The 27484-nt window shown below is 38.9% G+C and overlaps 1 protein-coding gene across 1 annotated transcript in view; it reads left to right on the top strand.

The window, feature by feature from the left end:
- TNNI3K (TNNI3 interacting kinase) overlaps positions 1-27484 on the top strand; it is a 297450-nt gene that overhangs the window by 204457 nt on the left and 65509 nt on the right. Inside the window, exons 20-21 of the mRNA XM_070746161.1 lie at positions 4679-4811; positions 14441-14550. Coding sequence (XP_070602262.1) covers positions 4679-4811; positions 14441-14550 — 243 coding nt within the window. The remainder of the gene's footprint in view (positions 1-4678; positions 4812-14440; positions 14551-27484) is intronic.

The following is a 27484-nucleotide window of genomic DNA, read 5'->3' on the forward strand; positions in this document are numbered from 1 at the left end:
GTTGCGACCCTATTTGGACCGGGAGTCCCTGCTTACAGTCACTCATGCCCTCATCACCTCGAGGCTGGATTACTGTAGTGCTTTCTACATGGGGCTACCTTTGAAAAGTGTTCGGAAACTTCAGATTGTGCAGAATGTAGCTGCGAGAGCAATCATGGGCTTTCCCAAATATGCCCATGTTACACCAACACTCCGCAGTCTGCATTGGTTGCCAATCAGTTTCCGGTCACAATTCAAAGTGTTGGTTATGACCTATAAAGCCCTTCATGGCACCGGACCAGATTATCTCAGGGACCGCCTTCTGCTGCACGAATCCCAGCGACCAGTTAGGTCCCACAGAGTTGGCCTTCTCCGGGTCCCGTCAACTAAACAATGTCGTTTGGCGGGACCCAGGGGAAGAGCCTTCTCTGTGGCGGCCCTAGCCCTCTGGAACCAACTCCCCCCAGAGATTAGAATTGCCCCCACCCTCCTCGCCTTTTGTAAGCTCCTTAAAACCCATCTCTGCCATCAGGCATGGGGGAAATGAGATATTCTTTCCCCCTAGGCCTTTACAATTTATGCATGCTATGTTTGTATGTATGTTTGGTTTTACAATATGGGTTTTGTAGTTGTTTTAGTATTGGATTGTTACATGCTGTTTTTATTACTGTTGTTAGCCGCCCCGAGTCTACGGAGAGGGGCGGCATACAAATCCAATAAATAAATAAATAAATAAATAAAATAAACAGCTATAACTCCAAAGATCAATTGTAACTATCATTCATTCAGCATCGTTGTAACTTTGAACGGTCGCTAAACGAACGGTCGCGAAACACGAACCACCTTTACTCATTGTAAATGGCACTGGCAACTTCATCCTCAATTGCAAACCAGAGGCTCATTCAGAGTAATAAACTGCTCAGAAGCACAGTCATTATTTCCAAGGTCTGAAAAGGGTCAAAGAAACCAGAAACTGGCTGTGACCTTCAGTAAGATGCACATACAAGATGCGGGAGCATAGAATTCAATCATTTGTAAATTCAGTGCTCATTAGTGCACTACATTTGCCACAGAGTACATGTTGCTCCTCTGTATCCAGACATACCGCAAAGGTTCGCCTGGTGCACCAGTTGCGACCCTATTTGGACCGGGAGTCCCTGCTTACAGTCACTCATGCCCTCATCACCTCGAGGCTGGATTACTGTAGTGCTTTCTACATGGGGCTACCTTTGAAAAGTGTTCGGAAACTTCAGATTGTGCAGAATGTAGCTGCGAGAGCAATCATGGGCTTTCCCAAATATGCCCATGTTACACCAACACTCCGCAGTCTGCATTGGTTGCCAATCAGTTTCCGGTCACAATTCAAAGTGTTGGTTATGACCTATAAAGCCCTTCATGGCACCGGACCAGATTATCTCAGGGACCGCCTTCTGCTGCACGAATCCCAGCGACCAGTTAGGTCCCACAGAGTTGGCCTTCTCCGGGTCCCGTCAACTAAACAATGTCGTTTGGCGGGACCCAGGGGAAGAGCCTTCTCTGTGGCGGCCCTAGCCCTCTGGAACCAATTCCCCCCAGAGATTAGAATTGCCCCCACCCTCCTTGCCTTTCGTAAGCTTCTTAAAACCCACCTCTGCCGCCAGGCGTGGGGGAACTGAGATATTCTTTCCCCCTAGGCCTTTACAATTTTATGCATGATATGTTTGTATGTATGTTTGGTTTTATAATAAGGTTTTTTTTAGTTGTTTTAGTATTGGATTGTTACATGCTGTTTTTATTACTGTTGTTAGCCACCCCAAGTCTACGGAGAGGGGCGGCATACAAATCCAATAAATAAATAAATAAAATAAATAAATAAATAAAACTGATTTGAGACAGTCTGAAATCAGTTTTGCGGTATGGAAGGCTGTTTGATTCAGCCTTCCATCCTTCCGAGGTGTGTAAAATGAGGATCCAGATTGTTGGGGGCAATATGTTGATTCTGCTATCCGCTTAGAGAGGGCTGTAAAAGCACTATGAAGCAGTATATAAGTATATAAATGCTATTACAGGATTACAAGATTTTTATGGCAATTCTCTCAGAAAGATTAAAAAATATATTAAATAAAATAATTAGCCCAGACCAAAACGGATTCCTACCTAATAGACAAATCTCAAATTGCACAAGGACAGTTCTAGATATCATAGAATACTGTGAAGCTCATCCAGGAGAACAAGTAGCCCTTGCATTCCTGGACGCACAAAAAGCTTTTGATAGCGTCAACTGGCAATACTTAATAGCTGTAATCAGAGAACTAAAACTGGGAACCAAATTCGAAAATATCATTAAAAATACTTATACAACACAATCAGCCAGAGCGATAATCAATAATGACATGACCGAACTAATTTCAATAGAAAAAGGGGTAAGACAGGGATGCCCAATGTCCCCTTTGTTATACATATTAACCCAGGAAATACTACTAAACAAAATTCGACTAAATAATGAAATAAAAGGAATTAAGATAAAAGACGAAGAGTACAAATTACAGGCATACGCAGACGATATTGTACTTTTCTTAGAAGATCCTATAAGTTCTGGCCCAGAACTAATTAGAGAAATAGAAATTTGTGGGAACTCTCAGGACTAAAAATTAATAAGCAAAAAACGATGCTTATGACAAATAATATGACTACAAAACAAATTTAAAAATTGGAAGAAATTACAAATCTACAAACTACAAAAACAATTAAATACTTAGGACTAATATTATCAAATAAAATTTCATCTCTCAAAAAAGATAACTATAACAAACTCATACAAGAAACTAATAAAAACTTAGAAAAATTGAAGGATTTGCAACTATCCATGTTAGGTAGAATCGCTGTGATAAAAATGGACATTTTACCCAAATTCCCCTACCTTTTTCAAACTGCCCCTATTAATATCGAACAAAAAAATTTCAAAGACATTAATAAAACTTTTTCAAAATTCATTTGGCAAAATAAAAAACCCAGAATTCAGTTCAGATACCTCCAAGACACCAAAAACAGAGGAGGATTAGGAGTCCCCGATTTGAAACAGTATTACACCGCAGCGTGCCTAACATGGCTAAAAGAGTGGATTAATCTCACTAATAAAAGAATACTGGTACTTGAGGGCCATGATCTACAGATGGGGTGGCATGCCTATTTATGGAGAGACGATAAACAAAAACAAACTGCCTTTAATAAACACATGATAAGAAAATCTCTCCTTAAAACCTGGTATGAGACTAAAAGAAAATTTTATAACAAAATTCCTAGATGGCTATCTACTATGGAAACCATAGTATATCCGAATCTGATAGACCCAACCAAGACCATAAAATATAAAGATATCTTACACCCAAATGGAGAACTTAAAACTAAACAAGAATTGGAATTACAAAACTATAGGATGGACGAGTGGACATATATACAAATAAAATCCAGATATAATAAGGATAAACAAACACCAGGTATAGCAAATTCCACCCAAACTCTGGACAAGATCTTAACAGGAAATGTGGAAAAACAGATAACCAAACTGTACCAGATTTTACTAGAACAGGAGAAAGAAAAAGAGATGATTAAAAATCCAATGGTAGCCTGGGAGAAAAATATACAAAGGGAAATCCATATAGCAGAATGGGAGAAAACATGGAATACAATAACTAAAATCACCCTATCATCAGCCTATAAAGAAAACTATTACAAATTATTTTACAGGTGGTATCTACCACCGGCAAGACTTGCCAAAATTTACCCAGCACTACAAAACGTATGCTGGAAATGCAATAAAGAAAAAGGAACTTTCTCCCATATGTGGTGGTCCTGCTCTAAAATTCAAAAAATTTGGGAAACAATTTACAAATGGTTAAAGGAAATCACGAAGGAGGAAATAGAGTACTCACCGGAGGGGATGCTCCTTGGAATTTGGAAAAGATCATACTCTAAACAAACCCTTTTTTAATTGACTCACATAAACACAGCTACAAGAATTGCAATAGCGCAAACATGGAAGAACGAACAGACTCCCAATGTAAATTTAATAATAGACAAGATATATACATGTGCAGAAATGGACGAGATGACAAACCTACTTAAGGGAAACAGAATCAATGAAACTAAAAGCATGTGGAACAATTGGCACGAGTGGATTCAAAGGAAAAGATTTGTATAATTCTATACAAAATAGCAGTACAAACCTTAAAAAAAAATGAAAATACCATTTGAATGTTTTTACCATGTTTTGCATTGCATAGTATTAAGTTAATATTATCTATATAACAACTGTAACCGGTAAAAAAGTTGGATAAGACCTGCAAACTGTATAAACAAATTGTGATATATGTATCTATAAAACAATAAAAAGATTTGGAAAAAAATAAATAAAATAAAATAAATGCTATTGCAAAGTCTAAATACTATTCAGTAAAATTGTATTTCAGAGTGGAAACGTGTACGATGAAAACTGTTCCGGTGTTATGCAGGCCACGAATCCAAAATGCAATCTATAATCCCTTTGTTGCACGTTAATATGGAAACAATCCAATCACTATGCTTTCTTTTCATTCATGGAATTATTTCATTAGCCTAGTGCCAGAAAACAAACAGAAATAAAATAGAGAAGAGATAGGTTTCCCTTGTGGAGAAAACTAACATACAGTTATTGCATTATTGATGTTGTCTTGATATATAGAATCTGCGCTGGATGGCCCCTGAAGTATTCACACAGTGTACACGGTACACCATAAAAGCTGATGTTTTCAGCTATGCCTTGTGTCTCTGGGAACTGTTAACAGGAGAAATCCCATTTGCTCACCTAAAGCCAGGTAAGACTCTGAGCCAGTTTAACATTGAACTTGTTGCACAACAAAGCAATGCTCTGCATGTGAATAATTTCAACTGGGTTTTGAGGAATGCTTGCCTATTTATTTGTTCTGTTTAATATTATGAGGTTTCAGGTTTTACATAAAAACCGTAGAGACAAGGTATTGCAATCAAGTCACAGTTCTCATTGAAATCAGGACCTCATTTTTTAAAAGAAAAGATTCATACAAGCAACTGAATAGCTGATAATAACATTTAGCCCTTAGGTACTTCCTCAAAATGGGTTCAGGCTTACTAGAATTTTAATATTCTGTTCCAGTAGGGATTGGTGCTTAAAAGATAATAATATGTTGATGGAAAAATACCAGAAAGCAGAGGCAGAAAAGTACCCACATCATAGTCAGGCACATGTGCTGCCGAGGTGGGTTCTTGCTGGTTTGGACTGGTTCTGTAGAAGCGTTAGTAACTTGCTGGCCTGGGTCACTGGAACAAGCAGAGATCCAGGCCTGTCACTCCCCTGAGCCATTTCTCTTGGCCACCTATTGCGCCGCCATCTTGATTTTTGCTTCTACACATGCACAGAAGGGGGGATTAGTACTATGCATGTGTGTGAATATGCACAATGCACACTCGTCCACATGGTGTGTTCCTGAGTGAACCAGCAGTAGAAGAATCTGGAACCTACCCCTGATGTGCTGGGGAACTTTCATATCTAAAACCGTGAACTAAACGAATTAGTCCAGTGTCAATTATTGTATTTTAGAGTTGTGTAGTTTCAAAGGGACCCTGGACATCTTCTAGCTGACACTCTTCAGATCAGGATTTATATCTGAATGCATAACATTTGTCAATTTAAGAAGATGTTTGAACTTCCTTTTCAAGATTTGAGGATGGATGGAGGATGATCAGTAACCTTATATGGATTTGGTGGAACCTAATCCTTTTTTTTTTTAAAGAGAAAGGAAATCATGTGCATTGTACTGACTTCTTTTGGATCCAAATTCTGGCTGCTGCTACCAAATACAATCTAAACAAAAGAGGTTTCTGGAGTTAGTTTACTATAGTAACCACAGAAGTTCTATACTGTAAATAGATTCTCTGTTTTATACTTTTCAAGAAGTATAACAGAGAAGGATGGGGCAGGAAAAGGTCCATCTCTGTGGGAAACAACAGTGTCTTCTCATTCCTTCTTCCCAGCTGTCTCTTCCCAGAACTTGCTACAGCCAACTCACTGTGACCAACTCACCATGATCCAGATGCCACAGCCCATTTACTGCAGCCAATTCATCATGGACAACTTGCTGCAAGATAATTTAAAATTTATATTTAATTATTTCAAATAAATTAATTTTAATGTTTGCCATTCACATTTCATTCTATACCTCCTTTTGCATTTTTTCTAAGATTCTATTCCATTATGTATGTACATTTGTATGTGTGTATGTATGTATGTATGTATGTATGTATGTATGTATGTATGTATGTATGTATGTATGCAGTGATGGACTCCTACAGGTATGGTCAGGTAGGCAGAACCAGTAGAATTATTTTTTTCCCCCTTCTGGGCTCTGGGTATGTTTTTCCTATCACAGTAAATGAAGTTGAATATGTATAATTTTAGAAGAGCTGTGTGTATATATGTGTACATACACACACATTTTGTATAGTAGATAATGTATATTTTTGTGTGCCTGTATGTAATATGTATGTACACATATGACATATATACATAGAATTAAATAGTATATTTTGGATGTTCAGTAATAGTAAATTGATAGGGAAATTGTATCTTTTTGAGGCGAGGAGAGGCCAGGCGCCCTAACCCTAATCCAAACCCTTGATGTGAGTGATGTCAAGTTGGCCACCCTTAAGCCAGTCACATGACCTTCAAGCCATTCCCACTTGATCATATGGCTGGCAAGCCGCACCCACAAAATAAGCCATGCCCATAGTGTGGTAGTAAAATTTTTTGCAGCCCTTGTATGTATGTATGTATGTATGTATGTATGTATGTATGTATGTATTAGTGTAACTTTTGTCCGACAGCAAGATGTCCTGCAGTGAATTGGCCACAGCGAATTGGCTATGGCAAATTGACATAGACCTACTATCTCCCTATTGATTTTTTCCAGGTTTTTCCTTATTGCTATTAACAGCCAAATGCTTTCACAGTGCTAACAGTCTTCTAAACCCTAAGGAGCTTGCAGTCTGAAAGATTTGCCTGAATCTTCCTGTTTTAGCATGTATCTGTTCTTTATCACTAATTAGCTTCACTTGTCTTCTAGAAAAGCTCTCCATTCCATTTCTCCATTGCTGAGTTTTTCAGCATCATTATTCCTCCAATGCATTTAAAGCTACATATTTATTGAACTTCTGTTCTTATATTTTGTTGGTGAGAACAGAAGAAGATTCCTTTATTACCCTTCCTTCTGAGAGCTTATTAAATCCAGATTTACATTTCTTCTGACTTTTATGGAGTTATTATTGTTTCCTTAGTCCAATCTTTTTTGGTCTCCTCCTCTCTTCCTTTTTCAGCAAAGCAAATTATATCTTTTAATTGATGGGTTTGCTGGCATTAATTTATTAACCCTGCTGTTCTGTTCGGGTCGTATGTGACCCGAAGCCAAGTTTGAGTCCCTGTAAAAAATTTTCCCTGCATATCTGAAACTTGAAATTTCATGACTTTTCATCATTTCAGGGGTTCTCTCTATGAGAATTTTTTTGGGGGGGTGGGGGGCTTAGTTTTTGCTGAGCAAAAAAAGTTCCTAATGTTATGTTCGGGTCACATACGACCCGGACCGAAAACACTTCATTTGAAGTGCTTATGTTTGGTCAATTTGAAAACTTTTTTCACTTGGAAAGTAGTCTGAACATTTCTGCACACAATGATATGAAAATTGAAATGAAAAAATTAATCCTTATTGGTTTATTTTGCACATAAATGTGCCGCCCCCCCCCGTTTTTGTGATTTTTTTTCAATTTATGGATAGTTTTGCTTGCAAAATCCATTCTATTTTACTGGAGTTGGTGTGGGATTGGTAGCTTGAACATTTCTGAATATAAGAAAAATATAAAGGAACTGAAAAAATGATTCTTACTGGTTTTTTAACATCAGAAATAAGGCCTCCCCCCCCCTCGGCTGCTTGCAATCATTTTCACTTTTTATTTTTTTATGCTCCAAATCCGAAATATTCTTTAAAATCTTAGGCATTCATTTACTCAATTTAACAATTCTGGTCATCAAAAAATATTTTTGGGGTGGTGGCTAATTGTTTTCTGGGCAAAAAAAAATCATAACTTCAAATCTGTTTCTGTTCGTATATGACAGGACCATAAATATTTTTTTTAGGTACTTGAATTTAATCTTTTTGAAAACTTTTTCAACTGGAAAACTAGTTTGAACATTTATGAACATAATGATATGAAAATTGAACTGGAAAAATTGAGACTTACATTTTTATTTTGATCAAAAAGCCCCTCCCCCCATCCTTTTTGAATTTCGTGTCAATTTATATTTTTTAAGGCTACAAATCCCTAAGGAATTTTCCCCCAAAAGGTTTGATATACTAAATTGAACAATCCTGAACATAAGAAAAATATAAATGAACTGAAAAAAATGACTCTTATTGGTTTATTGTTTTATACTCGAGTATAAGCCTACTCGAGTATAAGCCTATTTGAGTATAAGCATGGGGGCCCATTTATGAGCAAAATAAACCAATAAGGATCATTTTTTCAGTTTAATTTTCATATCATTATGTTCAGAAAGGTTCAAGCTACCAATCCCACACCAAAATAGAATAGTAAAATAGAATGCATTTTGCAGGCAAAATTATCAATAAACTCAAAAGTTTTGATATACTAAATTGAACAATCCTAAACATAAGAAAAATAGAAATGAACTGAAAAAAAATGATTCTTATTGGTTTATTTTTGAATATAAGACCATATCATTTTATACTCGAGTATAAGCCTACTCGAGTATAAGCCTATTTGAGTATAAGCATGGGGGCCCATTTATGAGCAAAATAAACCAATAAGGATTAATTTTCTCAGTTCAATTTTCATATCATTGTGTGCAGAAATGTTCAAGCTACCAATCCCACACCAACTTTAGTAAAATAGAATGGATTTTGCAAGCAAAACTATCCATAAATTGAAAAAACTTTCACAAAAACGGGGGGGGGGAGGCACATTTATGTGCAAAATAAACCAATAAGGATTAATTTTTTCAGTTCAATTTTCATTCCATTGTGTGCAGAAATGTTCAAACATGTTTCCAGGTGAAAAAAGCTTTCAAAAAGACCAAACATAAGCACTGCAAATGAAGAGTTTTCGGTCCGGGTCAGGGTGACCCGGGAACATAACATTAGGAACTTTTTTCGAACAGAACAGCAGGGTTAAATCTGTTCAAGTAGAGGAATGAAGTTTTGATGCAGAATATGGCCGGCCGTTGAAGTAGTTTTGCAACTAAGTTTTTGAAATTAATTTTTTATTAAATAAAATTTTAACAGAATAAAAACAATATGAATTTAAAGAAAAGGCAATATAAATGTAAAGTAAAAGAAAAGAAAAGTAATGAACAAGAAAGAAAGGATGCTAAGAAAGAAAAAATATTAAAAAGTGGCTTCCAATTTTCTTTACATGATTTAAAAATGTATTTATATTTTATCCTCTCTAAAGATATATTGTGGTGCTTTCTTTCATATTTTAGCATTTCCAATAATCAAATCCTCCCCCCCCCCCTTTTTCCAAATCTTCAAACTAGTTTTTGTCTGTTAGATTTGATCTTCCATTTTTTGTTAATATCTTTATCTTTTGATTATTAATTTTAAAGCCAGCTAGCGCACCAAAATCTTTTAATTTTTCCATTAATATCTCTATTCCGGGAATTATTTCAGAATTCTTACCATACCATCAGCAAATGCCTTTCCCTTTCACTCTTCATTCCAGCAATTACCTCTTCCTGCGTTATAATTTTAATCAATACTTTAAGATCTGGAATCAACAAAAGCATTCTTGCCTTGCCCCTTTTTGGAACTCACAAGGTTTTGTTAATTGTCCATGCTACTAGATTTGTGTGTTTCTTGAAATTAAATTATTACGTATTGTCATTCAGATTCTGCCACAAAATATACGTAAAATTCTTTCTTTCCCATTTTGATCTTACTTATTTTATTTATTCATTTATTTGTTTGTTTGTTTGTTTGTTTAAATTTCTATGCCACCCAACTCCCAAGGTATTCAGGGCGGCTCACAACAAAAAGCTTATAGATCAATATAAAAAACATTTCAATTTAAAATAGTTACAGTCATCCATACATTTATGGGCTGACCTCGCTAATCATCCCTGTTGTAGTAGCTTCTTTTACTATGTGGGAATAAGATGTCATGCCGAGTTAAGTCCAGAAAACCATACCTCTGGCTATGCAAATATGGAGATCTTTGTCTCACTTTGTTATATTGTCTGCAGTATAGTTGCTTAGGAAAAGTCACTGGGATATTAATGAGAGGAATAGGGCATGGGTGGGTTCTAACTTATCTCACTGTCGGTCCGCTGCCTCCCAAGTGGCGTGGGCGCAGGTGAGTTTTACCCATTAAGGCTGACTTGTTGCAATTCACCATGATTAATTAAGAAACTATCAGAAACTAAACTACAGCCTATACCTCTATCATAACATGAGGCAGAAGGCAGTTCTCCCATGTGATAAGTAGAGTAGTAGATGCTTGGAACAAACTTCCAGCAGACGTGGTTGGTAAATCCACAGTAACTGAATTTAAACATAACTGGGATAAACATATATCCATCCTAAGATAAAATAAGGGCAGACTAGATGGACCATGAGGTCTTTTTCTGCCATCAATCTTCTATGTTTCTATAAGTATAGCACAAACCAAGTAAATGGAAAATATTACAGCAGAAGTATATTTAAATAATGGAGGGATAGTAAAAGAAAAAGACATAGTATAATGATATCTCCTTCAATTTCTCAATTATAATATAAAACACATATTAGCTGGAACTATCTATATTTGACACCTCTCCCATTGTTGTATTATTTTTAAGAAAAGACAACAACCTACTTAATTTTAATAGCAAATATTCTGGGTTTTTTTTTAAAAAAATGGTGAAACTTGACAATTGAACTGATTACTATACACATTACAGGGTAAAAAGTTTCAGTTATTTACAATGTCACATCTTTAAAATCCACCCCAGGAAAGGTTGGGAGATGGCCTGAATACAGGACATTTTATACACCTTTACCCTTTGAGTATCATATGTAAAAAAAAAATTATAAATTTCTAAACATATGCATGTTGATCCATCTATGCTAAATACAAGTCATATAGCATCCAATTGTATCATTTAGTCTTCCTATGACAATCATCAGATTACAAACAATTTTAATACTGTAGTGTTATAGCATTTATATTCAGAACTCTATTGTGTTGAATATCATCCAGGTCATGGTTGTCCCAAAGGTGCTTTTTCAAAAGACAACTGGGCTTCCTTTGTTTCTCTTGAAGATGTATTGTGCTGACTGATTGAATATACAATTGGACAGCCAATAAAAAAATTGTTAGGGATCATCTCTAATTATTTCAAGGGAGCAAGTCCCACTGAAATCATACAGTATAATGCCATAATGCCATTTATTCCAGAATGAGCGAAGATTACATTATAAAAGTCATGAATCATTAGAATAAATATCCCAGGATAGAAAACCATTCTATGAATGTGATCAGGGCATTATTTCATCATGTCGTTCTCTTACCTCCTAATTAATTTGATTTGTGATTCTATCTTAGAAAACACTTTTATTCTGAAATATTAAGAATTGTAAAAGAGGAACATCACTAATGCAAGGGAAATAGATTACTCTATATCAGGGGTCCCCAAACTTTTTACACAGGGGGCCAGTTCACTGTCCCTCAGACTGTTGGAGGGCCGGACTGTAAAAAAAACTATGAACAAATCCCTATGCACACTGCACATACCTTGTTTTAATGTAAAAAACAAAATGGGAACGTACTATTTGGGGGGGGGAAAGAAGTCTGAGATTCATATATGTTTATGTTTTGTTTTTAATTTTCTTTTGTTAACATCTGATTGGTTATACAAGGTTTTCTTGGTTTATAGAAAAATATATAAAAATATTTATAGAAAAATATATAAAGAAAGAAGAAAGCACTTTGGCATAATGGTTAAGTTAGAAATATAATTGGTGTTGTACTTTTAGAAGGAACATTAAGGAGGGAATTTAATTAAAAGAAAAGTATGTACCTGGATCACAACATTAGAAAAAAAAACTTTTGCAACTTTTTTGATGATTGATATTAGTTACTGACAAAATACTGCATTTTATTCAGGGAAAATTAGATGGTACATTGTATTGTTTGAATGTACGATGAGAGAATTTTTTAAAAAAATTTACATCGCCCCCCCCAAAAAGTCCTTCCTTCCTCCACCCCTCAATTCATTTCATTCTTCCTTCCTTCCTTGTTCCCTCCATTTCTTCTTCTTTCCCTCCCTCCCTCCTTCCCTCCTTTCCACTTCTCTCTTCCCTCTCCCTTTTTTTCCTTCTGTCTCATTTGTTTTGTTTCCCTCTCCCTCGTTCTTTCCCTCCATCATTTTCTCATTTTTCTCTTTCTCTCTCTCACATTCCCTCCCCCTCACTTGTTTTCTCTCCCTCTCTCTCATGCTTTCCTTCTCTCTCTCTCTCCTTTTCTTCTCTCTTCCTTCCTCTCTTCTTTTTTTTTCTGCCCTGCAACGCGCCGCGAGCCAGTCGGCTGCAAGCAGAAGCTCCAAGACAGTGGCACCAACGTCGGGTCGCAGTACATTGCTGGCGCTGCGCTGGGCCTGGGCACAGGGCTGGCACTGGCCCGCTGGCTGGGCCGGGACGGAGGTGCCAGCCCCATGTCCAGCGCAGCGCCAGCAATGTACGTAACACATCAAGCCGCCGGCGCCGGTGCCTTGCAGCCAACCGCCCCACCGCCGCCTTACGGCTACTGCTTAGTGCCCCCCCCGCTCGACCCACATTTGGCGGCGCCACCTTCGCGGCTTGCCCTGCTGCCCCGCGCCCGCCAGAGCTGCCCAGTGCAGCCGAAGCCCGTGGCGGAGTAGGCGGCGGTGGCTGCTTCAGGCCCGCCCCCAAGCTGAGCTTCCTTTGGCTTCCTTCGATGCAAAGCTGCAAAGCTCACCTGCCGCCTCGAAGGAAGCCAAAGGAAGCTCAGCTCAACGAGGACCGGGTGTTGGTCTCTTGAAGCTGCAGCCGCCGCCGCCCACCAAGGAGATCCCTTCGCCCGAACGGAGGCGGCGGCGGCGAGCTCAAGGAACCAAGAGCCGGTCTTTCTCCGCGCTGAATTGTTGCAGCCTCTGAGGCCGCCTCTGCCTCCGCCAAGGGACCAACAGCCGGTCCTTTTCGGACCGAGGCCGCCCACCGAGGAGATCCCTTCGCCTGGAGGCGGATGCGGCCTCAGAAGCTGCAACAATTCAGCGCGGAGAAAGACCGGCTCTTGGTTCCTTGAGCTCGCCGCCGCCGCCTCCGTTCGGTTTTTTTTTTGCACCGGTGAGGGAGAGAGAGAGCGGGAGAGTGCTGCTTTTTTGCTTCTTCACTGCCCGCGGGGAGCCTGGAAGCCCTGCAAGAGCGTCTGGAGGGGGCAGTAAACAAGACCGGCTCTTGAGCCCGCCACCGCCGGTCTTGTTTACTGCCCCCTCCAGACGCTCTTGCAGGGCTTCCAGGCTCCCCGCGGGCAGCGAAGAAGCAAAAAAGCAGCACTCTCCCGCTCTCTCTCTCCCTCTCTTTCTTGCGTTATTTCTCTCTCACACTCCCTTTCTATGTCTCCCTCTTTCTCTCTCTCTCTCTCTCCCTCTCCGCAGCAGACCCCCCACACGCCAAAAGTGCCCAAGCGCGCGCAAACCTCACCGGTGCAAAAAAAAAAAAAAGCAAAAAAGCGGCACTGGAGGGACAAAGACGGTCTGCAGCTGAGCGTCTGGAGGAGGAGGAGGCGGAAAGCCAGGGGGCGGGGAGGAAAGCAATTGGCCAATTTCTTTCTCAGAGGAACTGTTGCTGCTCTGCCATAGGGTGCTTTCCTCCCCGCCCTCCTGGCTTTCCTCTTCCTTGCCGCCGCCAGACGCTCGGCAGCAGAGTGGAGAGGACATTCGGAACTTAGTATATTATAGATGGTAAAATCTCGTACGCTGCCACGGGCCGGGTAAATGACCTCAGCGGGCCGCATCCGGCCCGCGGGCCGTAGTTTGGGGACCGCTGCTCTATATCATACTCTATCCAAATTCTCCTTTTCCTTGTTACAGAGGTAGACCCTGAACTGAACTGAATTGAACTAAACTAACTAAAGTAAGGTAAGGTAAGGTAAGGTGAAGTAAAGTAAAGTAAAGTAAAGTTAAAGTAAACATAAACATAAACATAAACCTGAGGCGTGGAATCTGAAATAAACTACTTTTGAACAGTTTTGTTTTTTCAGCACAAAACAGACTGCTTAGGTATGTTAAGGCTTACAAGGCTAAAACAAATTCAGTTCACTAACCTTTAAATGTTGGCTTCATATTCTGAATCTGCTTTTGGGGATGATCAATAATTCAGCCTCATCATCTTCTTATTTACAGCCGCTGCAGCAGCTGATATGGCCTATCATCATATCAGACCTCCAATTGGCTATTCAATTCCCAAGCCTATCTCCTCTTTGTTAATGAGGGGCTGGAATGCATGTCCTGAGGTAAGTAGGTTCCCTCCATGTCTTCTTAAGCAACATTGCCCATAGATTCTCACAGGAGGAGAAATGGCAGATCAACTAGCCTATTGCTTGTATTTCAGCATGGACCAATACTCTACATGTACTTCCTATTTGCTGGGATGCAGGCAGCAATATCTTGTCTTGTGATATATTCTCTAGATCCTAAATTAAGACAGTATGAGCATGTTAGAAGTTAAGCTGGGTTTTGGTGGTTCTAGTGACATAATATCCAAAATAAGTCAAGCTGACATCATTTGCCTTAATGTTAACAGGGAATGCTGCACGAGGCATTGAAGTGCTGGTAATCTTCTCTGTCTAAAAACAAAATCATTTTAAAACTATTGTGTGGAAGTCTCAATTGATCAAATGTATGATTGGTAGTAGAAGTAAATGTCTATTGGTCTGTCTGGTGATGATCATGGTATAAGGAAGTTTAAAAACTGAAATGTGAAAGAAATGTAAAAGAAATATATTGAAAGAACATGTGCTAATGAATGAAGTAATAAATAATATAACAAATCAAAAAGAAAAACAATAGAATAACAGAGTTGGAAGGGACTTGGAGGTTTTCTAATCCAACCTCCTGCTCAAGCAGGAGACCATATACCAGTGATGGCGAACCTATGGCATGGATGCCACAGGTGGAACATGGAGCCATATCTGCTAGCACACAAGCCGTTTCCCTAGCTCAGCTCCAGTGTGCATGTGTGCCAGCCAGCTGATTTTTCACTCTCACAGAGGCTCTGGGAGGGTGTTTTTGGCTTCCAGAGAGCCTCTGGGGGAGATGGGGGAGGGTGTTCTTACCCTCCCCTGGCTCCAGGAAAGCCTTTGGAGCCTGGGGAGAGTGAAACATGAGCCTACTGGGCCCACCAAAGTTGGGAAACAGGCCTTTCTTGCTTCCATAGGGCCTCCAGGGGGCAGGGGAAGGTGTTTTCGCCCTCCCCAGGCATTGAATTAGGGACAATCAAATTCTGTCATGAATATTTTCCTTGTTTCTTGGTTGGCTCTCTCTTTGATCAGTTCCCATCCATTGCTTCTTATTCTGCCTTCAGCTGTTTTGAGGAATAGGTTGACCCCCCTCTTCTTTGTAGCAGCCCCATAATTACTGGACCATTGCTATCACGTCAGCCTAGTTCTTTTCATTAAACTAGACATTCCTAATTCCTGCAAACCTTCTTCATATGTTTTAGCCTTCATTCCTTAATCATCTTTCTTGCTCTTCTCTGCACTCTTTCTAGAGTCTCAGCATCTTGTTAATATCTGCATACAATATTCCAAGTGTGGTCTTATCATGGTACTAAAATGATACTAAATTATACAAAAGTGAGAATGGTTACAGAATGATACAATAATGAGAATGATGGGAAGATATTATAGAATGTTAGAGAGAGAAGTAGAAAATGGCCACAGAGGAAAAAAATCAAATGCCCTAGGATTAAAAGAACCAGAGAAATTTCAGAGCACTTTTAATAGAAATAAAATATATTTTCAAGCTAAGAGAAAAGTCTGAATAAGGACCCTTTGAGAAGAAAGGATTAAAAATAAAAATAAGAAGCTGTTTTGAGGTTTGCATGGGAATGAGAGAGATTGTCGAATAATGCACTTATTTGAAAATCTCTACACTGAAAAGGTCTAAGAAAAAATGGATGGAAATAAAATCATAAATGTTGTCATACTAACTGAAAAATGCTAAGGCTTGGAGGTATACAGCACATAAGTTGAGAAATGTTAAAAATATGTATATGGTCTCCTTGTGCAATTGCTGTGCATCTTTCTTAATTTGTGTGCAAAGACTGAATCTGCACATGATAATTGGAAGAACGTTGTTACTCTTCCCTACATTTTTATTTATTTATTTTGTTCAAAACACAATGAAGGTTACAGAGGATATACTCGTAGTAGAATATATCAATGAAAGAATAGAAGAGAAGATATAGGAATAAAATATATTAATGAAAGAACAAAAGAAGAGATATAGGAATAGAAGAAAAGATATAGGAGATATAGGAGAGACAATAGGACAGGGGACGGGAGGCACACTGGTGCACTTATTGACCTCTTAGGAATCTGGAGAGGTCAACCGTGGATAGTCTAAGGGTAAAATGTTGGTGGTTAGGGGATGACACTACGGGGTCCGGTAATGAGTTCCACGCTTCGGCAACACAATTGCTAAAATCATATTTTTTACAGTCAAGTTTGGAGCGGTTAATATTAGGTTTGAATCTGTTGTGTGCTCTTGTGTTGTTGTGGTTGAAGCTGAAGTAGTCCCAGACAGGGAGGACATTGCAACATATGATCTTGTGAGCAATACTTAGATCATGTTTAAGGCATCATAGTTCTAAGCTTTCTAGACCCAGAATTGTAATCAAGAGAAATATAGGAAATGCACTGGAATACTTAGAATGTGTGTCTGGTACGACAAGGAATGATAGACTCAAGCATGGATTATAGATGCTGAATGAATATGAATTTAATGCAGAAGTGAGCATCTAGTAAAAAAAGAAGCATTTGGAGTGGTTTGATCATGCAGAGTGAGCGAATAAGGTTTGAATAGAAAAACAAATATATGATAGAAGAACAAATGTGTTGAGAGGCAGGGAGGGGGAGAAAATAATGGTTGGATAGATTGAATGAGTCCCTTCAAAAAAATCAAGGTGAGAAATTTAAACAAAAGGAAATGTACAAAGTGGTTATTAGATGCAGTGGAAGCAAGGATTGTTAGCAAGGAGAAAAGCTGAGGAGAAGAATAGAGAATACTGTTAATGCAGTGACAATTTCCTGATAGTCTCTCATCTAAATGAGTCTGCCCGCTCAATTCTCTTGAGCTCAGCCTATGTGTTAACCATATTGCATGATGCGAGGCTATAATCTGCAGCAGCAGATTTTCCAAATTTTGATTGAAGTTGGAGAGCCAGTTTGGTGTAATGGCTAAGAGAGTAATGACTCAAAAATTTGAAAAATGCCTAAATTGAGTCTGCTGGCATATCTCTCCCTCCCTTCATTCTCCCGCCCAGAAAAGAGAAACAATTTTTTCTCTCTCTCTAGGCCACCCTGAACAATGGCAATCAGCAGCAGGTTGAGCCTCAAATGTATCCCTGGTGCCATGGCTGCCATTCAAAAAGACCGAAACTTGCCATTCCCCAAGAAACACAAGCCTTGGGAACCAGCACAATTGTTGCACACCACTTACTTTCAGGGACTGCCCTCTCTCTGTTTCTTCGACTCACACAAGGTCTTTGTTCCGGAATCAGTTTCAGTGGATGCTTCTTGAATGGCCTCTCTCATGTAATTTTTGGAGGCTAAAGAGGTCGCACAAGGGCATGGACCTCTTGTGTAAGCTTCTCCGCCACAGAAGAGCATATCCCATTATCTCATGACCTCCACAGCCTCCAAAAATTGAATGAGAACAGGGTGTGCTTTCAAGAATTGTTGTTGTTGGGTGTTGGTAAATACTGGTGTGTCACCCAAAACATTGTGGTGTGTCACCTTTGACACATGGGTCATAGCTTCACTATCACTGCACAGTTTGGCAGTTTGAATCTCACCAGGCTCAAGGTTGACTCAGCCTTCCATCCTTCTGAGGTCAGTAAAATGAGGATCTAGATCAGTGATGGTGAACTTTTTTTCCTAAGGTGCCGAAAGAACATGCGTGAGTGCTATTGCACATGTGCAAGTGCCCACACCCATAATTCAATGTATGGGGAGGGGAAAAACAGCTTCCCCTGCTGCCCGGAGGCCCTATGGAGGCTGGAAATGGCTCTGGTGGGCTCAGTAGGCTCGTGTTTTGCCCTCCCCAGGCTCCAAAGGCAAAAACATCCTCGCTCCATCCCCCCAGAGGCTCTTTGAAAGCCAAAAATGGCCTCCCAGAACCTTTGTGCAAGCCAAAAATCAGTTGACCAGCACACACATGCATTTTGGAGCTGACCTAGGGCAACAACTCGTGTGCCAGTAGATATGGCTCCACATACCACCTGTGGCATCCATGTCATAGGTTCGCCATCATTGACGTAGATTGTTGGGGGCAATATGCTGACGCTGTAAACCATTTAGAGAGGGCTGTAAAGCACTGTTAAATGGTATATAAGTCTTAAGTGCTATTGCTATTAAGGCATGAAGAGAGAAAATTGAGGACTGAGATCTAATCCCTCCTTAGGCTTGAAGCCAGTTGGGTGACTTCTGTCCTAGGAAGGAGGCAATAGTGAAACACTTCTGAAAAACCTTCCCATTGTAACTACAGAGACTAGTCCAGGCAGACTCTGAGATTCAGACACATTTGAATGGAAGAAAAAAATACAGGGCTATAATCTGCAACAGATTTTCCCTTATGCTGATAGAAGTTAATTGGCATTTCCCCCCCTACATAAAATAGACGATCCTATACTTCACTGGCCTGTAATAGCCTCGGGCTGCCATCCAACCTCACTCTAAATAACATGGTGTGAAGAAAAAGCTTTCAGGAATTAAAAACTGAGAAAGATAGCTGGAAATTGCCTCTTCGTTTCCTTTAAGACATTAATAAAGGAATATGTAACATGTTACAAAGTTACATACATTTTTAATTGGTTAAAACAATAAGTCAAGCATTATATTTCAGAACTGATGTCTGAATACAAATAGCAAATTCACCAAGAATTGATCTTGTTACAGTAAAATCAGCCTCATTATACAAGAAGGAAGTAGTTGGCGGCTCAAGGAAATGCCAACTTAAAGAAAATTAAAACCTTAAAATTAAAACCTTAACAATGCATATTGATGTTTACTGAGAAAGACAATGGGAACTGTTGTTGTTTTGGGGCCTTTCTCTTTCTATGACTTCAAAAGCTGCCTTTCAAGTAACTGAAGTTTTCTTTGGGTGATATAAGAAAAAGCTTCATAGTTAAATTTCTGCATTTCTTATGCATAAAATACATAAGATGTCACCATACTTCATACTTCCTAACCCTCCCTAACTTCAAAGAAGACTGTATAGAGCAGGGCTGTCAAACTCCAGCCCATGGTACAGATGCATCAAGAGCTGGACACACCGATGCCCAGTTTAGCGAAGAGGAAAAAAGTCCCAATATGTCATGTGACAATCCTGTGATGACGTGAGTTTGACACACCTGGTTTAGAGGCTTGAACGCTTTAGCAAGAAATCAGGAAGGTTACGCAAATTGCCAATTTGATTTTCTTTTCTTTATATGCTGGAAATACTGTAGTCATATCCTGCCTATTGCTTCATCTCAGGAGGAAGGAAGGAAGGAAGGAAGGAAGGAAGGAAGGAAGGAAGGAAGGAAGGAAGGAAGGAAGGAAAGATAACCCCAGGTTATATCTAGTGTTGTTCAAGAGATAGATCCAATGTTGTTAAAGTGGTAGTATAATATTTATTTCTCAAAACCTAAAGTTAATTTAAGGCATTTGCTTGTCAGAAATATATTATTTCAATACTTTGGTTAAATATTTTCAGGTTATGAGGGACAAGAATAGATAGCTCCATCTACTGGTTACATTTTTAGTTTCTCTACAAAACACTACATAATGAGGTATATTCTTTTCTGTTTCCTCCATCTTGCGTTTTCATGCTCCCTTTATAATAATTTTAATAATAGAAATGATAAACTATCAACGAGAAGTCAATCATCACATTTGGAAAAGTATTCTCTTTGAGCCCCAGGCAACAGAACTAGTCGAAGATACTTTGCTGCTTCCATTTGCCTTTTAATATACTCCACAAACTAAATTTGAATCTTAGGGTCTTTTTTCCTCAGCCATGTTCATATATATTTTTCAAACCCTTCACCAGAAAAATATTCTTAACAAAATTTGCAGCGCCACAAGGACCAAGCTGTAATCTGTCCTGCAATAAGAACAAACCAGTTTGTTCTAATGGTTAAAGCACCAGGCTAGAAATCAGAAGGCTGTGAATTCTAATTCCACCTTAGACATGAAAGCCAGGGTAGGTTTGTTCTGATTTCAGGTTTTGCCCCATGTAATATTTTGCATGTCTATGCGATGTTTCGGTGAAATCACATTCACCATCATCAGGCTGAAGTTGTAAGCTTCGTGCTGCTGTAGATATAGTTTGTTTGCAACTGCCATTTGTTCCTTATAAATAGTGGTGGGGCTGGAGATTTGGTTTGAATGTAGCAAGTAGATTGGGTGGCTATGTTTTAATTATTTGATTGGTTGGTGGAATCACATTTAGTTGAAGGATTGACATGGTGATGATTATGATATGTTTTTTTGTTTAGGGCTGGTTTCCAAATTTCTGGTAGGTGGGACGTGTCATCACGTTTATTCATATATATATATATATGTACTGCATATATATATATATTGTATATTATTGGTTTTTGTAGATTTTCACGGGTACAGGTATGACGGACTTGGCATATTTGGGTTTCTTCCCATGTAGGATCCAGAAATTTCTGGTGACGTTCCAATGAGGTCCCACTCATCATCTTCAGGCTGGTGCTTCTGTCCTTGTTCTAGGGCGAACACAAGTGTGTTGGCTGTGTTCACCCTAGAACAAGGACAGAAGCACCAGCCTGAAAATGACGAGTGGGACCTCATCGAAACATTGCCAGAAATTTCTGAATCCTACACAGGAAGAAACCCAAATATGCCAAGACCGTCATATATATATAGTTGTCAGCTATGAATAATATAGTTGTCGGCTATGAATAAATTAACTGCCTTGAAATGGCCCTGGGTTGGGCCTAGAGGCAAAAAGGAGCTCTGACGTTCCTTCAATATACCAGGGTGATCCGACATAAAAATCATATATCCCCTCCCTGGTACAGAGCTGAAGGGATCAGGTCTGGTGGCCTAGAGGTTAATTCTCTGCCTTACAAGGCAGAAGCTGCCAGATCAAATCCCAGTAAGGGTGTGGCTAGCTGATGAGGCCAGAACAAGGCCGAAATGGTACCATCCTAGTCTCCATTAATTTTTAAAAAATTTCAGCAAAAACATGTGATAAATACAGAATATAATTGTTGGCTATGAATAAATTAACTGCCTTGAAATGGCCCTGGGTTGGGCCTAGAGGCAAAAAGGAGCTGTGACATTCCTTCAACATACCAGGGTGATCCGACATAAAAAACATATAGCCCCTCCTTGGTACAGAAGGGATCAGGTCTGCTGGCCTAGAGGTTGGCAGAAGCTGCCGGATCAAATCCCAGTATGGGTGTGGCTAGCATGTGAGGCCAGAACAAGGCCAAAATGGTACCATCCTAGTCGCCCTTAATTTTAAAAAAATTTCAGCAAAAACATGATATATATATATATATATATATATATATATATTTTTCTTAAGTCGGAAACATTTTAACATATATATATATATATATATATATATATATATATATATATATATATCAATGTCATGGTTTTTTTGCTGAATTTATGAATTTAGTTTATAATATATATATGGAAAGATGGAAATTTTATATATATATATATGTATGTATCACATGTTTTTGCTGAATTATTAAAATTAAGGGAGATTAGGATAGCTCTATTTCGGCCTTGTTCTGGTCTCATCAACTAGCCATACCCTTACTGGGATTTGATCCTGGGGCCTCTGCCTTGTAAGGCAGAGAATTAACCTTTAGGCCACCAGATCTGATCCCTTCAGCTTTGTACTAGGGAGGGGCTATATGTTTTTTCTGTTGGATCACCCTGGTATATTGAAGGAACGTAGAAACTGCCATAGAAACTGAAACCAGACTCAGAAAACATATTGCAAAACAACCAAGTAGCCTGCAAACTCCAACTACTCAGGATATCACCCCTAATCCACAATCATTAACTAATCAGCATACCTCAGTTAAATCAAGGACCCCAGGTGTTACCCCACTGACTCACCAGGAAGTTTCTACACAGCAGGCAATTGCTGAGCCATCAAACCACACCCAGCCACCAGTATTTATAGTAGGAAGGCAGCTCAGGTCTCGCTGTGTTCGCCCCAGAACAAGGACAGAAGCACCAGTCTGAAGATGACGAGTGGGACCTCGTCGAAACGTTGCCAGAAATTTCTAAATATATATGTAGATTGTTCTTAGTTCGGGTTTTGCCCCGTGTAATATTTTGAATGTCTATGCGACATTTCGGTGAAATCACATAAACCATCATCAGGCTGAAGTTGTAAGCTTCGTGCTGCTGTAAATATAATTATTTATATATTCTATATATTAACTATACTTACAGCAGCACGAAGCTTACAACTTCAGCCTGATGATGGTGTATGTGATTTCACCGAAACGACAGACTTGGGCAAATGTGGGCAGATGCTGAGATTGGAGACTTTAGCTACTTGTCAAATGACCTGATCACCAAATGCACTGCGCTGTCATTTCTGAATATGAGTCTGCTTCTCTTCTAGAAGACCAATAGATCTCTGTTCCAAAAAGCCCAAATGACTGGTCAATAGACAGAGGAATAATGCAAGAAGAAACATGAAAAACTCTCGAAGTGCCTTGAATTGACTCCTTCTGGCTCCAATTCAAGTCACCCTCCTATCCTATCTATCCTGAAATATTTTTGCATAGAGATTTACTAGGTGCCAAAGTTGGGAGGTTTGGTGGCCTTCCTGTCACTTGGGCTAGAAGAGGAGCCTGCATGAGAACACTTCTCAGTCTGCTGCCAACTCCAATATCCTAAACTATGAGGGTCGCCCAGCACGTAATGCATTTCTTTTCTTCAACAATTATTTATTGAACACAATGTAACTTACACACAAGAAAGAATGATGTTTCTTCTACACTCCCTATTTTTCCCTATAATCTCTGTCCAGTTCTATGGCCTTCCTCCAGCGAGACACAAGGGTGTGTATGCCCTGTCAGTACTACTTCTTGTTCTAGTCACAAAGCTTTGGAGCTCTGCCAAACCGTCTTCTAATGACCTCATCGTCTGTGCCCAGCGACTAATCGTACTTCTGTTGAATGCAGATTTTCCATAAACTGCACAAACGTTTATGAATGTTCCCAACAGTTTCTTTCTCCTCAGTGAGAAATTAAATGACGACACACTGCTTGTAACGTACGTCACTTACAGACGCTATTTCGAAACACTGCTGTAGCTACGCTGTCTGAAGAAACACAAAATTTACACACACTCCTGACAACATAAGTAATGTATATTTAAAGTTTCGCATTTGTACCATTACTGTAGGCTGAGAAAAAAAACGTCATGCATTACTTTCTGGGCAACCCTGGTAGATAAGTTCTGATAATTAGTATTTGCAGATAGCAGCAACTGCAAGTAATCCATACCATAATTAAAATTGAAATAGGGTGGGCTAAATGGTAGTGCTTCCCTCCTAAAGTAATAAAAACAATTGAAAGAGAAGCCACACAATAAACTTTGTAGAAGAAGCAGCATAACATCTTTAATGCACGAATTTGGATTTAAGAACCATTGATACATGAAATACATTTCTTTCCCCCTTTAAGTTGATTGGTAGTGCTCCATCACCACTATTATCTTCCCCTCTCTTTACACATGACTTACTTGTCTACTGAACAATATGTTGGATATTAGACCTCATGGTCTTCCAGAATACCAGTGTATGCAGTGCATATCAGAAATCTTGGTATTGCCTGAATTATGCCTTGTGAAGTGCAGTCAAGTGTACATGGGCTTATGCATCCACATAAACAAGGTGTCCAATTTCTCCTTCAGCCCCAGCCAAAAAAGCCATGAAAAGCAGTGGTGAGTGGCTGGAGGAGGAGAGCTTCAGTCTGCCGATACGAGTTCAGCAGATAGCAGACCTCAACTTCATTGTCATCATCAGATTATGCATGAGGTGACATAGATTTTATGCATGCCAACCCTTGTGTCAAGAAAGATGGAAATATCTAATTTAAAACTGGAAGAGCTAAAGGTGCATTAGATTCTCTCTCAGAATGATTCTGGTGGCTGGAAAATAACCTGGGGTGGGGGAGGTGAAAATCTTCCCAACAGAAGAACCCGTTGGATTGAACCGAGGATGTATTTATTTTGAATAATGGAATGGGAGATGAACAAGAAGTGTGTTCAGGTGCAAGGGAGAAATATATCTATGTCATAGAGGGATATGCAGTGTATGAGATTTTGAACTGTACAGGTCAAAAGTAATGACTCAAAAATTAGTGTGTACAGTTAGTGTGTGCAGTTCTTAAAATTATAAATTGCCCTGGTTTTCATTGCTCCAGATGTTGTTTGTCCTTAATGAAGGGATGAAGGGAGTCTGCAGAGGGGGCGGCATACAAATCTAATTAATAATAATAATTATTATTGTTGTTGTTGTTGTTATTACAAGTAATAGTGATGAATACAACAAGTAATGAGTCTTCGGAGAGGGGCGGCATACAAATCTAATAAATTATTATTATTAGAAATTATTGTTATTGTTATTGTTGTTGTTATTATCGTCACTGATTTGTCCTGAGGACACAGGCTTTATCTTTAAATTCCTAGGCTTAGCTAAGCTGGTTGCAAGGCAAGCTAAGAAACTATTCATTTTCTTCCTACCCCCATTCTATATAAATACAAAGAAGATACAACTTCCGTTAGTCTTATATTTATTTATTTTATTTATTTATTTTTATTTGTCAAGTACGTATTGATAGAATACAAAGAAATAACACTGTTTATATGCATGATATTGGTACTAATGAGAGAAAAACTTATGACAGGGGTGGCAGGCATGCTGGCGCACTTATGCACCCCCCTTACTGACCTCTAGGAAATCGGGTGAGGTCAACAGTGGATAGTCTAAGGGTAAAGTTTTGGGGATTTGGGGATGAAACAACAGAGTTCGATTGTGAGTTCCATGCAATAACAATTCGGTTGCTGAAGTCATATTTATACTTGGTATTGACCCAGGGGTGGGTTCTGACTTACCTTGCTGCAGGTTCACTTCCTATCATCATCATCATCATCATCATCATCATCATCATCATTATTGTTATTATTAATTAGATTTGTATGCCACCCCTCTCCGAGGACTCAGAGCGGTGACATGCCATGTGCACGTGCATGCGCAGTACTATTATTTTTTTAAAAAAAATTCAGCACTGCTCATGCACATGAGGTGCGGCCACGAGGCGCAGGAGGAAGCAAACCGGCTTCCAAAATTTTAGTAGTACCCTGTGAGATTCATCAGTGAAAATGTTCTAAGCATTTCATAATACCTTTTTCCCCTCTGAAGATTTACTTCTTTGCTGCTTTCTTAAAAGGTTCGACATAACATTGTGTGTTCTATTACAAAATAATACAGAAAACAGCGCAATGAGCCTCTAAATTCTGCAGATAGCTGAGTTAACGGATGGCAACCTTTTTCAAAGAAAAAGGAGAAAACAACCAACTTCGAGAAGTCTTCATTATTGTATAGTGTACATAAAATCATATACAGTATATTATTAAGAGGAACCATGCTGCTTCTTTCATTTTGCAGAATTGTTTTTAATGTTTGAAATTTTGATGCAGAAATATATGGTAGTATCCCAAAACAGGAAATATAATAGTCTTCTTAAAAAGATTATTTTACAATGAATTTTTTGCTGTTAATTTATGTCAGTGAGGAAAAACGAGCATTTCTAACACCTTCAGGTATAGCATTTGGAAACAATCTAAATTCTTCAACAACGTTTCTTTGAAAAAAGCAGAGAATTTGAGTTCTCAAATCTGAATAGCTCTCCCTTTTTGGTATGTGTTGGACTAGATTAGACTGCATTAGATTTCAGCATTCTATTTTAAATAAAGATCAGTTAACATTCAACATACCTCTGTCAGTCCTATATAATGTGATATTTTCATATATTATCTGATGATTTTAACATTTAAAAATAAATACTTTGTGTCTTACCATCTCTAATTTATGGTCTCACTTCTAAAACTTACCGCATATAACTTCATTTTCAATTCTGGTCTGACTTTAACCAGCTCTTTGTTTTCCATAAAATATTGCGCTAACATTTGAAATTTCTGATCCAGTAAGCATGGATTTTCATACTGAAAGGTGGTTTTATCTTTGAAGAGGACTAAGGGAGAATGCAAGTGTTATGAAAGCTTTGCTTTGCTTTGTTCCACTTGCAAAGGAAATTCTTCTTTATAATCAATAGATGTGGGAGACGGTGTAGGCATGGGAACTGAGATTTCTGCTTTATTTATATTGCAGGAAAGTGAAGATGTCTCAGTTCGTTGCTCATAATTGACGTCTTTAAACTCTGCTAACAAAGGAGGCTCTTGATGTGTAGCTAGTGGCATTTTACCTTCTTTATGTTTTGTGCTGTCTTCATCAAATGGATTATCCAGATTTTTTTGCAAATTGTGGTCATTATCCATATGCACATTATGGCTCTTTTGAGGATCCACATTTCTATTTAGATATAGGCTTCCATTTTCCGATGAAGTCAGGATGCTGAATGTATTAGAGATAATGGCCACCTTGACAATATTTTTATGCAGTTCATTGGATTTGTTATTGTCCCATTCATCCCCAGATTGTGCTTCTTCTTCTTTCAGACGCGGTGAGTCCAATGGTATATTTGGAATCAACTCACTGTTGCTTTCTGTTTTAAAATCTGAACTCGGTTTCTCTGTTAAGATTTCATCCTCCTCTTGGTTGTTAATCTGTAGCTCTTCTTTCAGGGTTTGACGATCAGGCAACTTGCTATTCGAGTGAACTAGCGGTATGAGTCTATCCGTTTCCTTTTTTGAGATAACCTGGTCTGCATTCGATGGTGGTATTTCCACTACATTTTGAGACTCCATACCGGATAGATTTTCTTGCACGGGTTCAGATCCACTAACCTTTTCCTGCACTTCCAGTTCATATTTCCTGGTGAAATTTCCATTCTGCCCTTTTAAAGGTTGGTCTCTGAAGTGATCCATACTCACAATATGCATTTTATTTTCCATTATTTGCTGAGAGTGCATATAATCTCCATTGCTG

This window comes from Erythrolamprus reginae, chromosome 3 (genome assembly GCF_031021105.1).
Source record: "Erythrolamprus reginae isolate rEryReg1 chromosome 3, rEryReg1.hap1, whole genome shotgun sequence".
NCBI classification, from domain to species: domain Eukaryota; kingdom Metazoa; phylum Chordata; class Lepidosauria; order Squamata; family Dipsadidae; genus Erythrolamprus; species Erythrolamprus reginae.